The sequence below is a fragment of the Sciurus carolinensis genome, chromosome 1, assembly GCF_902686445.1.
Source record: "Sciurus carolinensis chromosome 1, mSciCar1.2, whole genome shotgun sequence".
NCBI classification, from domain to species: domain Eukaryota; kingdom Metazoa; phylum Chordata; class Mammalia; order Rodentia; family Sciuridae; genus Sciurus; species Sciurus carolinensis.
The window spans coordinates 131,481,261-131,499,911 of NC_062213.1; the positions used below are offsets into that span (position 1 = coordinate 131,481,261).

Below are 18,651 nucleotides of genomic sequence, written 5' to 3' on the forward strand. Positions count from 1 at the left end.
AAGAACTGAAAACCTTCCTCTGCCATTCCTTCACAGTTATGACTGCCAAATAGTGCGTTCTTTAGTTGTTTTCCTCAATAGCAGTAAAATAAAGGGGATTCTGGATCGTTAGTGGTTGTGGAAACCAAACATGGGCCTGTTCCACCTTAAAGGGCCTAGGCATGCCTAGTGTTTGGGTCTTGCAGAGTTTGGGCACCACCATATTTGGAGCGTGCCTACTTTGGGGCGGGAACCTTCTTGGGAGTGATTAGGTCAGCGCTGGGGGAGGTGACCTTGTTTGGTTTCTGGCACCCGAGAACAGTGGTGCACTGTTTCTGCTGCCCCCGTTTGTCTAATTGGCCCAGACACTCCACCAGCCGTAGCTGCCCAAGCGCTCCTCGCTGGCCACCCCCGCGGCCCGCGGCCGGGCAGAGGCGGGAAAGCCGCGCGCCTGCGCCGTGGGAACCGGGGCCGGAGGCGAAAAGCGGGGAGCGGAGGGGGGCCGTTGGAGCCGAGTAGCGTACTGAGCGGCGTGTGACGCGGGGACGCCGCGCGCTCCCAACGTCGCCCCGGTTTGACGCACACGGCACCAAACTGTGAGTTTCAGGGGTTATTTGGTCGGATTAGCTAGGACCTGAGTGGGTTTCAGGCCTCTGGGCTGTGGCGGCGGCGGGACTGAGGGTGGCGGAAGAAGTTGGGGGACCCGGCCTCCGGCGCTCGGCCCGGGGAGCTACGCCCTAGGCTGGGTCCCAACCATCCAAAAGGACGCATTTTGCCGCACAGGCTAAGATGGCGGCGGCGGCCGAGGAGGCGGAGTTGGTGCTACACAAGGAGCCCGGGCCCCGGGTTCGGGGAGGCGGCGGCCGCGGCGGCCGCGGGGGGCCGCGGAGCCTGAGGTGAGCGGCGGCCGCCGCCGCGGGGCGGGACTCGGAGCGGGGCGGGGGGGTCTTTCCGCCGCGGCGTCGGAGGATCCGGTAGCGGACACAAAGGGGCTGAGCTGGGCACTAGACTTGGGGGTTTTGTTTAGTCACATGAAGCCGAGCAGCCAGTGAGCAGTAGGGGGAAGGGGCCGAGATCAGGCGGCTTGGGGAGCCTGGCGGTCGCCATTGCAATGCTCTGAGTAACGGGGCGGTCCGAGAGCAGTCGCCAGCCCCTCTCCGCGAGGCTGCTCTGTCCTGGCCAGAAGCGCCGGCTCTAGCGTTAACTGTACACACCCCTCCCCTGGCTTGGGACAGGACCGCATAGCCCTCCCCTCCCCCCCGTTCTGCAACATCTTGTGCCGCTAGGTGCCTGGGAAGTAACAGCAAGAGGTAAATCGCTCGAAGTGTTTGGGTTGCCAGGGGCTCGGTGGGTGTCCAGCTAAAGCTTTTTGCCTCTCCAGGTCTGATTCCCTGGCCTTTGTGTCCCTGGGAGCTTAATCTCTGCCAGAGGAAAGCAGGTGTGCTCCACTGCTCCCGTGAACCTGAAGATGAGTTGCCCCAGACCCTTCTCAGTGATTGGAAACTTAGGTGGTGGAGCTAAAGGTTACTTGTTACCAGACTTCCACAGACGACTCTCGTGTTGGGATCCATCCATGGTTTAGCAACATTAGTGGAAAAGTTTTCTTGAACTGTTTTAAGTAATATTGACTTAAACATAGTAGTTAAAAAACTTTTATGTTTAGACTTCAGATTTTGTGGGATCAGTAAACTCAACGAGGGGATACACATAACTTGGGGCCTGAAATGACGGTCCCGTTTTATATACAAGTTAATACTTTCGACAGAGATACCCAAACACCGTCTTCTATTTTGGCCTGTCCTGATTAATGCCAAGTTTGTTGCATCTGGGTGATGATTTAGATTTGCCTTAATCGTGTATTCCCTCTCTGCAGTAGTTTAAGTAGTTACATTATTTGGTCCCACAAGAAGGAAAGCATTTCAAAAAATAGACAACTAAAGTTCCTCAAAGAAAGGAAACCTGCTCTTTGCCTTCAGTGCCATGTGTAAGTATCATGGGAACTTGACGTCTGCAATATTGTATTTGGTAGGTTTGGTGAGAAAAAAACTAGTTTTTATAATTTAGCTTAGACATAGGTGAAATATGACTGCCAACTAGTATTAACGCAATAGTTTATATTGCTGTTAAATCGTGTCTAAGTTTTATAATTGCTGAAAGTTTTATAATGACAAATCATATATTGGAATGAACTAATATTGAAGTACAGATTTCAAAATAGCTAATGTTTTGTGTTTGCCATTAACAAAGTAATTACTTGAAGGGATGTTTAAACACATTTGGATCACAAATTTAAGTTTGTATTCAAGATGAAATTTAAACTTTTAAACATTCCTTAAAACTTTCATTTTCTTTTCAGATATGTATTTTCTCTTTTGTAGCTTTTCTAGTAGAGTGTGATCTTATTGTATTAATGAATAGGAGACATATTAACATTAGAAAATGTATTTCTAGATTGTACAGTTTTACAGTGGAAGGAATCTCAAAGAACCATTATGCATACCCCTTTTTACAATATTTGAGGATAATTAAATTAGTTGCATAGTAAAAAATTGTCTTTCAACTTCTGCATTGCTGTTTCCATTTGTCACATTTGCTTGGATGAGAAGATGAATATCTGCAACTAATGGTTAAAAGACTAAACAAGGGAGTGTTATTGAGAGTACTTATAAATTAAATGCTATCACATTAATGAGAACTTCTGTGACAGTAAGTTAACTTTAATGTTATGTGGTGACTTTGTAAAGTGACTTTCAGTGAAATAAATCCAGATACAAAATACAGAAATTTCAGAGCAATGTTGGTTATGAATTTGGACATTTTCCAAAAGTGTACTTGCCCCAGAAATTAAAAGATTCAATCCAAGTACTTGATAAACTTCCTGGAAAGTTTGAGATAACTGCTGTTACTACCTAAGAAATGAGAGGGATGCTAAAAACAGTACTTTTGATAAGATAAGTGAACATGCTACTCACACTATTCTTTTTAAAACAACTTCTTAAGACTACTGCTGCTGAGTAATGTGTGTATCTATAAGGTCTGTGAGGAAATTCAACAAGTAGTAAAATTACTTGTGGTGGATCCCACAGTGATCTTTAACTTTTTTGGATGCCAAATTTGACAAACACAGTTAAATTGTTTTGAGACTTTTACAGGTCATTTAAGGGACTTTTAAATTATTGATTATTGATTTTTTTCAACACTGTGTGAATGGATTTGATTACATGGTAGTCTTGGGCCGGCGCAGTGCAAGAGGCTGAGACAGGAGGATCAAAAGTTCAAGGCCAGCCTGAGCAACTTAGGGAGGCCCTAAGCAACTTAGTGAGACCCTGTCTCAAAAAAAAAAAAAAAAAAAACAGGGCTGGAGATGGAGCTCAGTGGTAAAGTACTCCTGGGCTAATTCTCCAAATTAAAAAAAAAAAGAAAAAATTACATATTAGTCTTGTGATAATTAGGGTTTTACTTTCACATTATTTGTAATGATAAAGTGAGTCTGTCACCTATAAACTTTAAATGCTTTCCAGGTTTAGTTTGTGTTGGAGTTTCATGGGAAGGAGAATTTTGGTTGAATAGAGAACGTAAAGGGTAGCAAAAGGGGAAAAGACTCAAGGAAAGTAACAAGATGGTGGAGACATGAGATTTACAGAAAGTTCAAGTGCTTTCTGTCATACTGAACACACTGTTAGTTGTTTAGGGTTATTTTCTTTTCTGCAGATGTCACTCTGGGGGAGAGAGAGTGAATCTTATTCTTGTGGGAATGCTTTTCTCAGGACTGATTTTCTGTCAGTAAGACAGTTGTAGCTTGCAGCAAACAAACTGGCATGTTGAATTATCCAACCCTAATTTGTAGAACACTAGTTCAGCAGTCTTTTTTTTTTTTTTTTTTTTAAAGTGTTTTCAAGCTTATTCGAAATGATGACCTTGTGAAATAAAATATGGGAATGAATGGCGGGTGCTATAATAATTCAGGTAAATATTCAAATGAACTCAGTATTTTTACATTTTGTGTCTCTGGTATAGAGAATGTGTTTTGTACAAGGAGAGTCTTTAAATATTGAACAAAATCATGAGTTGTGGCTTTGGCTGAAGTAGCTCTAAAGGTGGTGTTTTTGATTCAGAGTTGTTAGTGGGAAATAGCTGCTTTTAATAGTGTAAACTATTTATACCATTGAGTTTTTAAAACATCAGACTGATCCTAGTTCTAGCTCACCCTGCTGGTTGGCTCAAGTATTTGTCCTTTTCCCTGTCTTAAATACTACATGAGATTTAGAGGGTAATGGAACACCAAATTCAACTCAGTCTTTAGAAAGATGCAAAAGGTATTTTCTCATCTCCGAGGACTCATTTGCACCACTCTTAAATATTTTCTCAGATCTACCATAATTAAATTGTGGAGTTACTTCCTTTCTGAACTTACTGAGAGCTCATGTAGTTTCTGTATTTTTAAGTTCAAAATAAATCCTTTGACAATTGAGAGATGTTAGCAAGAACAAAAATCCTGTGAGATAACCTTCCAGGAGGAGAAAAACAAAAGTCAAGAAGCCTGCCAGGGTAGAAGTATCGCAGAGCACACTTCTGGGTGGGGGAAAGTGAAGACTGGATTAAGGTTAGCTTTTTAAGGAAATTTCCTTTCCCCTCTTCTTTTAATCTTTGTCTGCCTCTTCGGTTGGTGAGCTGTAGCCTTCCCATATCATTTAGGATTCTTAAATCTGTGATTTTGTTATGAAAGTATAGATAAACGGATTTGTTCCATGAAGTCTGAAAGTGAAGTTGGTTAGAGTATTACAGGTTTATTAAGTCTTTCAGTATGTGTATTCTTTATTTAAGTTGAAAATACAGTGCTGTAAAGACTGGTGCTGGAGAATGAATGGAAGACCTTACACATGCCAGGTACTCATTCTTACCACTAGCTATCCCTAAACTGTTGAAGACATTTTGTATAAGCTATAGAAGTATAAATGCTAAGAACCAAACAGACAAGCGACAGTGAAAAAACACCTAATAAAGCATTAGGATTAAAGCGTAATTTGCAAAACCTGCTTACTCATATTCTATCAATATTTAATTTTTTAAAAAAGGTTGGACTGGGGAGATAGCTCAGTTGGCAGAGTGCTTGCCTGTCAAGCACGAGGCCCTGGGTTCGATCCCCAGCACCGCCAAAAAAAAAAAAAAAAAAAAGTTAATATTTTAATCCTTTCTCCATGGAGTTTGTTTTATTTAGAAGCTTATTGTATATCCATACACACATACATAATAGTTTCTTGAGAAAGATGTTAAGTATAACTTGTATTTTCAGAGTACCATTTGTTAGGGAGAAAGCGTGATTCCCAGTTTATTGTTGAATGGTTTGTGATGGTAGATAAAAGCCTTGAGTTGAAATTGTCTTTGTTTACTACTAACATACTGAATATATTATACACATATACAGACACACATGTATATACATATTTACATAGAATCACACTTGGCCTTTATCATTGTGCATATTTAAAGAGACAGGAAGGGATAAGGTATAAGCCTTGAAGTAAAATTGGCAGTGTTCACATTTAGCAGTGTGAGCACTGGGCAAGTGGATTTAACAATAATATCATCTAGAGGTTTAAGTTTCCCATTGCAGAATTCATGTAACGTCCTTAGCTTTCTGGCACACGATGATTGCTGAGGAAGTATTAGCTGTTAAAATGATAATAATAATAATAATAATGGTTATTAACATTGTTTATTTTTACAATAACTTGAAATTTTCACCTGTACTTGTTTGAAATTGTATGCTTTTGCCAATATTCCACTTTTAGGCCATGGTTCTAAAGATGGGGTTATTATAAAGGTATTGAGAGACAGTTATCAAAGTGTGCCTTCTCTGATTCTAGAACAAATCCTGTAACCAGGTTAAATATTTCAGCAGTGCATTCCATTTGCCAGCTGATGAGTAGATAGACGTGTTGGGGAATGCGTACATCTTAGTGAAAGTTATTTCTTAACCAGGTGTTTGTCTTTGTTACAACATCCTAAGTTTCTTCATTTACCTTTAAATTTTTGTGCATGAATGTGGTGGTTTTCATTAGTAAAGAGAAGAGGATGACGGGCTATATGTATTTGTATGTAATATACATATAAACCCTAGATGCAAGTGAGGAGTGGCTGGCATATTAGCTAGATTGAGTAGGAGAATGTGATTTTTTTCCCCATTGAATTGTCTCAGGGGAATTTCTTCAAACACTGCATTTCCTTTTGCTTTGTTCCCTACACTTTTTGTTTGTTTTGTTTTGTGTATGTCTGCACTGGTATAGTGTTAATTATCCCTTTCCCCCTTTAATTACTTTTCTACCATATGTCTTCCTCCATCACAAAGATATTAGATTAACATTAAAAAATATTTTTGGGGGCTAGATTTAGAAAAATCACAAATGTAAACCAATTAGAATTTTAAACAGTTGTAAAAGGCATCTAGTAAAAAATAATTTTAAGTTAACTAAGGAGGAATGTGAGTACGAAATATTAGAAGTTTCATTTATGTTTATAAAGTACTTTTAGCCCTTTGGAAAATGAAGTGGGGGAAGTCACCCTTAAACTTTGCATGGTTATTTAGTTGTTAGTATTAAAGAGAAAGGAGGTAGCATTGATGTTAATTAAATATGGGCTATATAATTAAACATCTATATGCTACATTTAATAATGCTGTGGTATATATATTCCTGTTTTACCTGTGAGGAAACAAATTTCAGACTCAGGTCATATAGGCAGTGAATAGCAGCCATGTTTGAACCTGACTGTATTTTGATTCTAGAGTCAATGCATTTCTTTTTTTGCCTTCTTGTCTTCCTATATGTCTATCCTTTTACTTGCCAATATACAATTAACCTTACAAAAACATTGTTATGCCTACCTGTATTTCAAGTGATATCTTATTGTCCACATTGTTTATTCATAATACCATATAAAGGCTCTTTGTCTTAGTTGCTGGACATTGGTACAATGACAATATTTAAAATGGAAGCTGTCTTTTTTGTTACTGAGTTATTAAGCTGAATAAAATCAAGCTTAATCAACTAATTCTCTGGATTAGAATTGCTACAGGTTTAATTATGCTATCTATCCTTTTTGGTGGAACATTAACTTAAAATTGGTTATAAGTAAAATGTAGATGACATACAATTCATAGTCATCTTAAAATGATATTTCTTATATTTTTACATTTTGAAATGTCTTTTCTTGTTAAAAATCATTAAAATGGCCAAATCTGGTGGCACATGCCTATAATGTTCAGGAGTCTTAGGCAGGAGGATCACAAGTTTGAAGTTATCCCAGGCAACTCAGTGAGAGCATGTCTCAGAAGGACTGGGGATTCAGCTCAGACTTTGAGATACAGTCACAACACATGTATCTTTTTAAAGGACTTTAATTGATCTGGGGATGTAACTCAGTAAAGCTTTTGCCTGGCATGCTTGAGACTCTAGGTTCAATCCCCCTGTAAACCCCACTCCCCACAAAGCATTAAAATGATATTAAATTTAAATAGAATTTATGTGCCCATTTAAAGTCTATAGAGATATTTAGTTCCTATCAGTAATTCCTGATGCAAAAATATTTAATTTATTTTGAAAAGACTAGCTGAAAATTGAATTATTATACTCTCATTGGGAGACTGACATATATTAAAAGATAATATGTGGGACATCTTTACTGTAATTGTGATTATGTACTTGAAAATTGCTGAGAGTAATATATTTTAAATGTTCTCACCACAAAAAATACTTGAAGTAGTATATATCTTAATTAGGTCAATTTAGCTATCCTGCATTGTATAGTTATTTTGAAATGTATTATATGCCAAATATAAATATATAACATGTATAATTTTGTTAATTAAAAAAGTAAAAGGAAAAAGAAAAAAAGATAATTTATGGGGCATTTATAAATAGATTTTTTATCATTGCCCAAAAGAATTATAAGTTGAGCCACAAACACAACTTAAAATTTTCTATAGCCACATTAAAAAAAAAAGGAAACAGGTGAATTTTATTAATATATTTAACCCTCTGTATCCAAAATTTCATTTCAACTATAAACATAATTGAAGTATTTATGTTCTTTTTTTCATATCAAGTCTTCAGAATTCAGTATTATTATTTAAAGCATACATCAGTTCACACTAGCCAGATTTCAGGTTTACTAGCCACATAGTTACTGTACTTGACAGTACAGGTATGACAAGTCCTGTTAGAAGTATGGAGAAAAAGGATAAAGTAGAAATTGAACTGAACCTTAAAGGATGACTGAGAAATGGGAATGCTTGAGAAGAAACTTTCTGTAAAGAATTGATGGGAAATTAACCAGGTAACAGAACGGCTTGAATCCAGTTTAGGAAATATGGGGTGTGTGTGCGTTTGGTGTGTGGTGGTGGGGAATATATATTGGACTGTGCCTAATTAGTCCCTGAGCACTTTATGAATATTGGATTAATGTTTTAGAGAATTAATATAATGCACAGTAAGAAAAATGCTGAAAAAATAACAAAGCCTTGTGGATCCTCATAGGTAAAAGAGTTTCATGTAGGGAATATTTGTGTTCCATTATATGATGGAGATTGACTAAAAACAGAATTAAGGAGGGTGTTTAGATTTGGCCATTATTGGTTACTTCTTTTTAAGTGTTTTATTTAAGTTACATTGATGTATACAGATATTATGAGTATGACTCAGTGAAATTTTATGTATAAATATATATACAGGGAACTTCTTCCCAGATCAAGATACAGAATACTTTTCTGCACCTAAAAGTGCCTTGTGCCCTCTTCTGTTAAATTCTCATTGTAGAAATAATTAACAACTGTTCTGGCCTCTTTCACCATAAATTAGTTTTTATGTTTCCAGACTTGATTATATCTTTTTTTTTTTGTCCTAAGGGTAATAAGAATTAATGTTTGAATCTCTCTCTTTTTTGTTCTTGTTTGGCATTGTGTGAATTTGGAGGTAAATCAGATGATAGTTGGTATTGTGATCTTTTTTTTTTCCCCAGTGTGGTTTAAGATCAAAAAGCTGCTTCTTAGTTTTCATTAATAGTAACCCTTTAGAGGTTAGTTTTATGACCTGAAATTTTGTTTAGAATGCAGAGATTTGCATTGCCTCCACAGATAACATAGTTATTTGGCTTGTTTTCATTACAGTATTCTCTAGGCATATAGCCAAGTAGGAGATGGAGGAGGTCTTGGATTGTCTCCATATATAGATGCCTTTTGGACCCTCTTTAATAGTAGTTTCGAGGCATTGTTCACTTTAGGCATTTCAGGTTGCTTAATAAGGTACTTGAGTATTTCTGATATGATTTTAGAGATAGGAATAAATTGGTGTACTTTTTACAGTTAGCATCTACCTTTCAACCAGAAAGATTTGACATTTGTTTATGCATAACTAGAATGTTACCATACAGATCATTGCACAAAATTTTGAATGGCAGAGGTCCTTGAAGGCTTTATAAATTGAGAATTGAAATGGAATTGTTGATCATGATTTCCACTTTTCAGTGCTTGAATTAGTTCTTTTTAAAAATGTAATTAATAATTAAAGCATATTGTTAGATTGGTGCTTTTGGGAGAAAGAATTTTTCTGAAATTTGGATTATTTACTATAAAGTTGTAAAAAGTACACAATAATGAACATGTTTGTCTTCACAGTCTAGTACATCTACTTTTGAGGATTGGGCATGTTTTGTAAATTGTGTGCAAATTACCATGAAAAGACTTATTACCTCATTAATGTTTGGATTATGAATGCTTTTGAGCTTATGAATGAAAATTTTTAAAGAGAAGTTTTATCCTTTGGAATTTTTAATAAGTTTATTTAATATACTTTTGCTCTAAGAATTTGAATAGTTGTCCTGAAGAAATGATAAAAGCTCATGTTAACTTTTCTTATTGTAGGTTTTGTGAACTATAGATGATTAAAACAAAATTGGTTAGATAGACATTGAAAAAATACATTTTAATCTCCCAAATATGAAGACTTTATATATAGTTTTTGGGGGCTAGATTTAGAAAAATCACAAACATAAACCAATTAGAATGTTATTAATGATAGCTTTAAGACTTCTCTGAGTAGAAAAAATTATTTCTAAAGTATATTCTGTATTTTCATGTTTTGATAAAAATGACTATTACATTTGAATTTGGTTTTGGAAGATTTAACTTTTGTATTCAGAAAAATCTTTGTGGAATTTTATTTCCCAAGTTTTCCTTTATTTGTGAATTAATTAATAAAGCTTCTTGACAAAAAAGTAATTTTTAACTAGATTTTGAACAGGTGGTATGTATGGATTGGTGAAAAGAAAAGAGACTATCAGTTTGGGAGAAAGTGACATTTACTAAAAAAAAAAAAAAAATGTAATGGCTTGGAAGACAGGAGGATCATAAGTTCAAAGCCAGCCTCAGCAATTTAGTGAGGCCCTAAGCAATTCAGTGAGACCCTGTCTCTAAATAAAATGTAAAAAAGGGCCAAGGATGTGACTCAGTGGTTAATTAAGCACTCCTGGGTTCAGTCCCTGGTAGCAAAAAGAGAGAAACAGAGAGAGAGAGAGATAGAGAGAGAGAGATAGATGGGAGTTGTAGAATACAGGCGTTTTCCTTAGTTAAATCGAGTATTTTGTTTTATTTTTCGGCACCAGAGATTGAACCCAGGGAAATACTGCTACCGAGCCACATATACCCCTATCCCTTTTTATTTTGAGACTGGTGGTGCTAAATTGCTGAGGCTGCATGTGAACTTGCTGTCCTCCTACCTCAGCCTCCTGAGTCGCTGGGATTATAGGCATGTACCACCACACCCAACTTAAGTGGAGTCTATTTTAAATAAAAAATAAACGATATAAGATTGTGGCATGGACTGGAGGGTTAGAAATTAGAAATACAGGGTATTCTGAGGTTCATTGGCCAGAATTACATGAAGAAATATGAAAAAGATTAGCAACTAGATAAAATAAGATTACAAAACAGATTGACTTGAAGAATGCCCATTAGAGGTCTTGGTGGTTGGGGGAAGGTATATTCAGAGTTAGGTTGGTAGTTTTAAAATAGAGCATGTGATATATTGTGGCTCTTCAGATTTGTAGTGCAGAGGCAAAAATGAAACAATATCTTCTGGTTTTCAAAGTAAATTTACTCAGAAAGTTTGTCTAAGTTATTGAGATACATCTGCTTTTTTCCATTGAAAACTCACAGACTTGAGTCTGGGCATGATGGCCCAATGCCTGTAATTCCAGTGGCTCAGGAGGCTGAGGCAGGAGTATTCAAAGTTTGTGGGCAGCCTCAGCAATTTAGGGAGAACCTAAGCAATTCAGTAAGACCCTGTCTCTCAATAAGAAAAAACCAGGGATGTGGTTCAGTGGTTGAGCACTCCTGAGTTCAGTTCCTAGAAAAACAAAACAAAAAAACCCTCACTGGACTTTTTTCCTGTTAAGTTTGGTTTGAACACTAAGTAAAACCAAAGAAAATTATGCTGTACTTGCTGGTATTTTGAAGTAAAAAGTATTTTAGATGAATGGTAAGAAGAACTTATAATGCCAGATTTTGAGTTATTATTTTAACCATGGTAAGAGTCATAATTGATAAGGGAACCAATGGGAAAATAGGAGGTAAGAAAAGTGAATCTGGATTAATAGAGTTCATATTTGTTTTTCTTTTTTTGTTTGTTTTTAGTTTTTTTGGTTTTTCTTTTTTTTTATTGTAAACAAATGGGGTACAACTTGTTTCTCTGGTTGTACATGAGGTAGAGGCATAGGCATACCATTTGTGTAATCGTACATTTACATAGGGTAATGATGTTTGAATCATTCTGTTATTTTTTCCTTCCCCCCACCCCTCCCACCCCTCTTTTCCCACTATACAGTCCCTCCTTCTCCATTCTTTCACCCCTCCCACCCCCCATTATGTGTCGTCATCCGCTTATCAATGAGATCATTCGTCCTTTGGATTTTTGAGATTGGCTTATCTCACTTAGCATGATGTTCTCCAATTTCATCCATTTACCTGCAAATGCCATAATTTTATTATTCTTTATAGCTAAGTAATATTCCATGTATATATATACACCACAGTTTTTTTTATCCATTCATCAATTGCAGGACATCTAGGTTGGTTCCACAGTCTGGCTGTTGTGAATTGAGCAGCTATGAACATTGATGTGACTGTATCTCTGTAGTATGCTGATTTTAAGTCCTTCGGGTATAGGCCGAAGAGTGGGATAGCTGGGTCAAATGGTGGGTCCATTCCAAGTTTTCTCAGGAATCTCCACACTGCTTTCCAGAGTGGCTGCACTAATTTGCAGCCCCACCAGCAATGTATTAGTGTACCTTTTTCCCCACATCGTCTCCAACACCTGTTGTTGTTTGTATTCTTGATAATCGCCATTCTGATTGGGGTGAGATGGAATCATAGTGTAGTTTTGATTTGCATTTCTCTTATTACTAAAGATGTTGAACATTTTTTCATATATATGTTGATTGCTTGTAGATCTTCTTCTGTGAAGTATCTGTTCATTTCCTTAGCCCATTTGTTCATTGGATTATTGGTGTTCTTGGTGTGAAGTTTTTTGAGTTCTTTATTCTAGATATTAGTGCTTTATCTGAAGTATGTGTGGCAAAGATATTCTCCCACTCTGTAGGCTCTTTCTTCACATTGCTGATAGTTTCCTTTGCTGAGAGAAAGCTTTTTAGTTTGAATCTACCCCAGTTATTGATTCTTGCTTTTATTTCTTATGCTTTGGGAGTCATGTTAAGGAAGTCTGATCCTAAGCCGACATGATGAAGATTTGGACCTACTTTTTCTTCTGTAAGATGCAGGGTCTCTGATCTGATTCCAGGGTCCTTGATCCATTGTGAGTTGAGTTTTGTGCAGGGTGAGAGATAGGAGCTTAGTTTTATTCTGCTGCGTATGATTTTCCAGTTTTCCCAGCACCATTTGTTGAACAGGCTGTCTTTTCTCCATTGTATGTTTTTGGCACCTTTCTCTAGTATGAGAAAACTATATTTATTTGGGTTTGTCTCTGTGTCCTCTATCTGTACCATTGATCCACCTGTCTATTTTGGTGCCATTACAATACTATTTTTGTTACTATTGCTTTGTAGTGTAGTTCAAGTTCTGGTATTGCGTTACCCCCTGCTTCACTCTTCCTGCTAAGGATTGCTTTAGCTCTTCTGGGTTTCTTATTCTTCCAGGTGAATTTCATGATTGCTTGCTCTATTTCTGTGAGGTTCGTCATTGGGACTTTAATTGGAATTGCATTGAATCTGTATAGCACTTTTGATAGTAGGGCCATTTTGACAATATTAATTCTACCTATCCAAGAACATGGGAGATCTTTCCATCTCCTAAGGTTTTCTTTAATTTCTTTCTTTAGTGTTCTGTAGTTCTCATTGCAGAGTCCTTTTCACCTCTTTTGTGAGATTGATTCCCAAGTATTTTATTTTTTTCGAGGCTATTTTGAATGGGGTAGTTTTCCGAAATTCTCTTTCTGAGGATTCATCACTAATGAATAAAAATGCATTAGATTTATGAGCATTGATATTATATCCTGCTAGTTTACTGAATTCACTTATGAGTTCTAAAAGTTTTCTGGTGGAATTTCCTGGTTCTCTAAATATGTAATCATGTCATCAGCAAATAGGGATAGTTTGAGTTCTTCTTTTCCCATTCGTATCCCTTTAATTTCTTTGGTCTGTCTAATTGCTCTGGCTAGAGTTTCAAGGACAGTGTTGAATAGAAGTGGTGAAAGAGGGCATCCCTGCCTTGTTCCAGTTTTTAGGGGGAATGCTTTCAGTTTTTCACCATTTAGAATGATATTGGCCATGGGGTTAGCATAGATAGCCTTTACAATGTTAAGAAATGTTCGTACTATTCCTCTTTTTTTCTAGTGTTTTGAGCATGAAGGAGTGTTGTATTTTATCAAATGCTTTTTCTGCATCTATCAAAATAATGTTGTGATTCTTAACTTTAAGTCTGTTGATATGGTGAATTACATTTATTGGTTTCTGGATGTTGAACCAACCTTGCATTCCTGGGATAAAACCCACTTGATGGTGGTGCACTATCTTTTTAATATATTTTTGTATGTGATTTGCTAAAATTTTGTTGAGAATTTTTGCATCAGTGTTCATTAAGTATATTGGTCTGAAATTTTCTTTCCTCGATGTATGTCTGTCTGGTTTAGGTATCAGGGTGATATTGGCTTCATAGAATGAGTTTGGAAGGGTTCCCTCCTCTTCTATTTCATGGAATACTTTGAGGAGGATGGGAATGAGCTGTTCTTTAAAGGTTTTGTAGAACTCGACTGAAAATCCATCTGGTCCTGGACGTTTCTTTGTTGGTAGGCTTTTGATGACTTCTATTTCATTACTTGAAATTGATCTATTTAAATTGTGTATGTCCTCCTGATTCTGTTTGGGTAAATCATATGTCTCCAGAAACCTGTTGATGTCTTCGAGATTTCCTATTTTGTTGGAGTAGAGATTTTCAAAATAACTTCTAATTATGTTTTTTTTTCCAACCGTGTCTGTTGTGATATTTCCTTGTTCATTCTGAATATTAGTAATTTGAATTTTCTCTGTCCTTCTCTTTGTTAGTGTTAGCTGTGTTTATCAATTTTATTTTTTCGAAGAACCAAACTTTTATTTTGTCAATTTTTTGATTGTTTCTTTTGTTTCATTTTCATTGATTTCAGCTCTGCTTTTAACTATTTCTTGTCTTCTACTGCTTTTAGTGTTGGTCTGTTCTTTTTCTAGGGCTTTGAACTGTAGTATTAGGTCGTTTATTTGTTGGTTTTTTCTTCTTACATTGAATGCGCTCCATGAAATAAATTTTCCTCTAAGTACTGCTTTCATAGTGTCCCAGATTTTGATATGTTGTATCTTTTATCTTGTTTACCTCTAAGAATTTTTTTATTTCCCCCCGATGTCTTCTGTTATCCATTCATCATTCAATAGCATACTATTTAATCTTCAGGTGTTGGAGTAGTTTCTGTTTTTTATTCTGTCATTTATTTCTAATTTCAATTCAATATGATCTGGTAGAATACAAGGTAGTATCTCTGTTTTCTTGTATTTGCTGACAGTCACTTTGTGGCATAATATATGGTCTGTTTTAGAGAAGGATCCATGTGGTGCTGAGAAGAAAGTATATTCACTCTTTGTTGGACGGTTATTCTATATATGTTCGTTAAGTCTAAATTATTGATTGTTATTGAGATCTGCGGTTTCTTTGTTCAATTTTTGTTTGGAAGATCTGTTCAGCGGTGAAAGAGGTGTGTTAATGTCACCTAGTATTATTGTGTTGTGGTCTATTTGATTCCTGGAATTGAGAAGGATTTGTTCGATGTACGTACATGGATGAGCCAATGTTTGGGGCATAGATATTTATGATTGTTATGTCTTGCTGATTTATGCTTCCCTCACGCAATATGTAATGTTCTTCTTTATCCCTTCAAACATTGGCTTGAAGTCCACATTATCTGATATGAGGATGGATACTCCGACTTTTTTGCTAAGTCCATGTGTATGGTATGTTTTCTCCCATCCTTTTACTTTAGTCTGTGGGTATCTTTTTCTATGAGATGAGTCTCTTGCAGACAGCATATTGTTGGATCTTGCTTTTTAATTCAGTCTGCCAGTCTATGTCTTTTGATTGACGAGTTCAGGCCATTAACATTCAGGGTTATTATTGAGATATGATTTGTATTCCCAGTCATTTGACTCATTTTTGTTTTTTGACATGATTTGGTTTCTCCTTTATTTGGCGATTCCTTTAGGGTATTTCCCCCCTTTGCTGATTTACATCATTGTTTTTCATCTCTTCCTCATGGAATATTTTGCTGAAAATGTTCTGTGGTGCTGACTTTCTTTTTGTAAATTCTTTTAACTTTTGTTTATCATGAAAGGATTTTATTTTGTTGTCTAATCTGAAGGTAAGTTTTGTCGGATATAAGATTCTTGGTTGGCATCCGTTTTCTTTCAGAGGTTGAAAAATGTTGTTCCAGGCCCTCCTAACTTTTAGGGTCTGGGTTGAAAAGTCTGCTGATATCCATATTGGTTTCCCCCTGAATGTAATTTTATTTTTTCTCTCGCAGCCTTTAAAATTTTGTATTTATTTTGTATTTTAGGTATTTTCATTATAATGTGTCTTGGTGTGGGTCTATTGTAATTTTGTATATTTGGAGTCCTATAAGCCTCTTGAACTTGATTTTCCATTTCATTCTTCAGATGTGGGAAATTTTCTGATATTATTTCATTGAATAGATTGTTCATTCCTTTGGTTTGATTCTCTGTGCCTTCCTCAGTCCCAGTAATTCTTAAATTTGGCCTTTTCATGATATCCCATAATTCATGTAGATTCTGTTCATGATTTCTTACCGTCTTCTCTGTTTGGTCAACTTTGTTTTCAAGATTAAATATTTTGTCCTCAGTGTCTGAGTTCTGTCTTCCAGGTGTTCTATCCTATTGGTTATGCTTTCTATGGAGTTTTTAATTTGGTTTATTGTTTCCTTCATTTCAAGGATTTCTGTTTGATTTTTTTTAAGTATCTCTAACTCTACCGAAATGATCTTTTGCTTCTCGCATTTGCTCTTTTAACTGTTGATTGGTGCAATCGTTCAAAGCCTGCATTTGCTCTCTCATCTCATCATTTGTTTCTCTGATCATTTTAATTATGTACATTCCGAACTCCCTTTTCTGACATTTCTTCCACCATGCTGTCTTTGGATTTTATTGATGTAGCATCTAGGTTTGTTTGGGACATTTTCTTCCCTTGTTTTCTCATATTGCTCAGGTACCTTCCTCTCTAGTAGAGAAACTCTGGGATATTGCAGATTTCCCCTATTGACTTATAGTGTTCCTTAGATTGCCAATAACTTACCTCCTATCCTTCAGTAGCCTAAAGTCTGGAGGAACTTGATAATGCAGTGATCCACAAGGAAGGTGCCCCTCTAGGGGTGGTGGCCTCAGGCGGAGTGTATTCCCTGCAGGTAGGGGAAGTTTCGCAGGGCGGCTGTTCTCCGTGAAGTTCCGTGGTGTCTGGGACTGTCGCCTGGGCCAGGGAGCCTCACTCTGCAGGGAAGTTTCTCCTTAGGCAGCCCTCCTCTGTGACGCTCCTGACTGTCCGGGTTCACCACTCTGGTGGGGGAGTCTTGCTGGGCAACTCTTCTCCACAAAGTTCCCTGCATTCTGGGACTACTGCCCCGGGATCCTATCCAGCGCGGGAGACTCACCGGCAGCTCTGAGTTGGTCCTGAGTCTCTCAATACCTCCTCTTCTTGAATCCTGAGTCCTGGAATGACATGGAATGCAGTTACCCTCTAGTCCACCATCTTGAAACTCATATATTTGTTAAATAGACATTTATTTTAAAATTTAGGAACATTTTGAATTACTGTTTTCATAAGGAAAAAATTTCGTATTGTAATTCCCACTGGACAGTACTCCTTTTCTTTTTTTGTTATTTTTAATTTTTATTTTTACAGACTGCATTTTGATTCATTGTACACAAATGGGGTGTAACTTTTCATTTCTGTGATTGTACACAATGTAGATTCATACCATTCGTGTAATCATAAATGTAAATAGAGTAATACTGTCTCATTCTACTGTCTCTCCTCCCCCATCCCTAACTGCACCATTTTTCCTCTACACCATCTGAACTCTTGCCCCTCCCCCATTATGTATAGTCATCCACTTATCAGAGAAAACATTCGGCCTTTAGGGTTTTTTGGGCTTGGCCTGTTTCATTAGCATGATATTTTCCATCTTCATCCATTTGTCAGCAAATGCCATAATTTTATTCTCTTTATGGCTGAGTAATATTCCATTGTGTATTTATACCACAGTTTCTTTTTTTTTTAATTTATTTTTATTGTAAACAAATGGGATATATCTTGTTTGACTGTACATGAAGTAGAGGCATACCATTTGTGTAATCATACATTTACATAGGGTAATAGTTTTTAATTGATTGTTATTTTTTCCTCTATACAGTCTATCCTTCCTCCATTCTTGCCTTCCTTCCACCCCCCATTATGTGTCATCATCCGCTTATCAGCGATATCATTCGTCCTTTGATTTTTTGAGATTGGCTTATCTCACTTAGCACGATAGTCTCCAGTTTCATCCATTTGCTTACAAATGCCATAATTTTATTATTCTTTATGGCTGAGTAATATTTCATTGTGTATGTGTGTGTGTGTGTGTGTGTGTATATATATATATATATATATATATATAGCAGTTTCTTTATCCATTCAACAATTGAAGGGCATCTCAGTTGGTTGCACAATCTAGCTATTGTGAATTGAGTGCTGTGAACATTGATGTGGCTGCATAACTGTAGTATGCTGATTTTAAATCCTTTGGGTATAAACTGAGGAGTGGGATAGCTGCGTCAAATGGTGGGTCCATTCCAGGTTTTCTGAGGAATCTCCACACTGCTCTCCAGAGTGACTGCACCAGTTTGCACCTCAACCAGCAATGTATGAGTGTGCCTTTTTCCCCATTTATTTCTTGTGTTCTTGATAATAACCATTCTAATTGGAGTTAGATGAAATCTTAGGGTGGTTTTAATTTGCATTTCTCTAATTACTAGGGATGATGAGTACTTTTTCATGTATTTTTGATCACCTGTATATCTTCTGTGAAGTGTCTGCCC

At 36.9% G+C, this 18,651-nt stretch overlaps 1 protein-coding gene, 1 non-coding gene and 1 pseudogene across 12 annotated transcripts in view; 2 read left to right on the forward strand and 1 right to left on the reverse strand.

Annotated features, from left to right (window-relative positions):
- Positions 1 to 750, reverse strand: part of LOC124958934 (60S acidic ribosomal protein P0-like) — a 34,333-nt pseudogene extending 33,583 nt beyond the window's left edge.
- Positions 299 to 18,651, forward strand: part of Znf644 (zinc finger protein 644) — a 136,401-nt gene continuing 118,048 nt past the window's right edge. For 2 of the 11 annotated variants that reach the window (XM_047545821.1, XM_047545842.1), the window contains exon 1: positions 299 to 575. Coding sequence is in view for 1 of the 11 variants with exons in the window: in XM_047545798.1 (XP_047401754.1) it covers positions 769 to 875 (107 nt within the window). In the remaining 10 variants the exon portion in view is untranslated. The other 9 variants (XM_047545835.1, XM_047545875.1, XM_047545813.1 and 6 more) reach the window with 8 other exon arrangements.
- On the forward strand, positions 5,063 to 5,135 carry Trnad-guc (transfer RNA aspartic acid (anticodon GUC)). Its single transcript has one exon. It is a non-coding gene; the product is annotated as a tRNA-Asp (tRNA).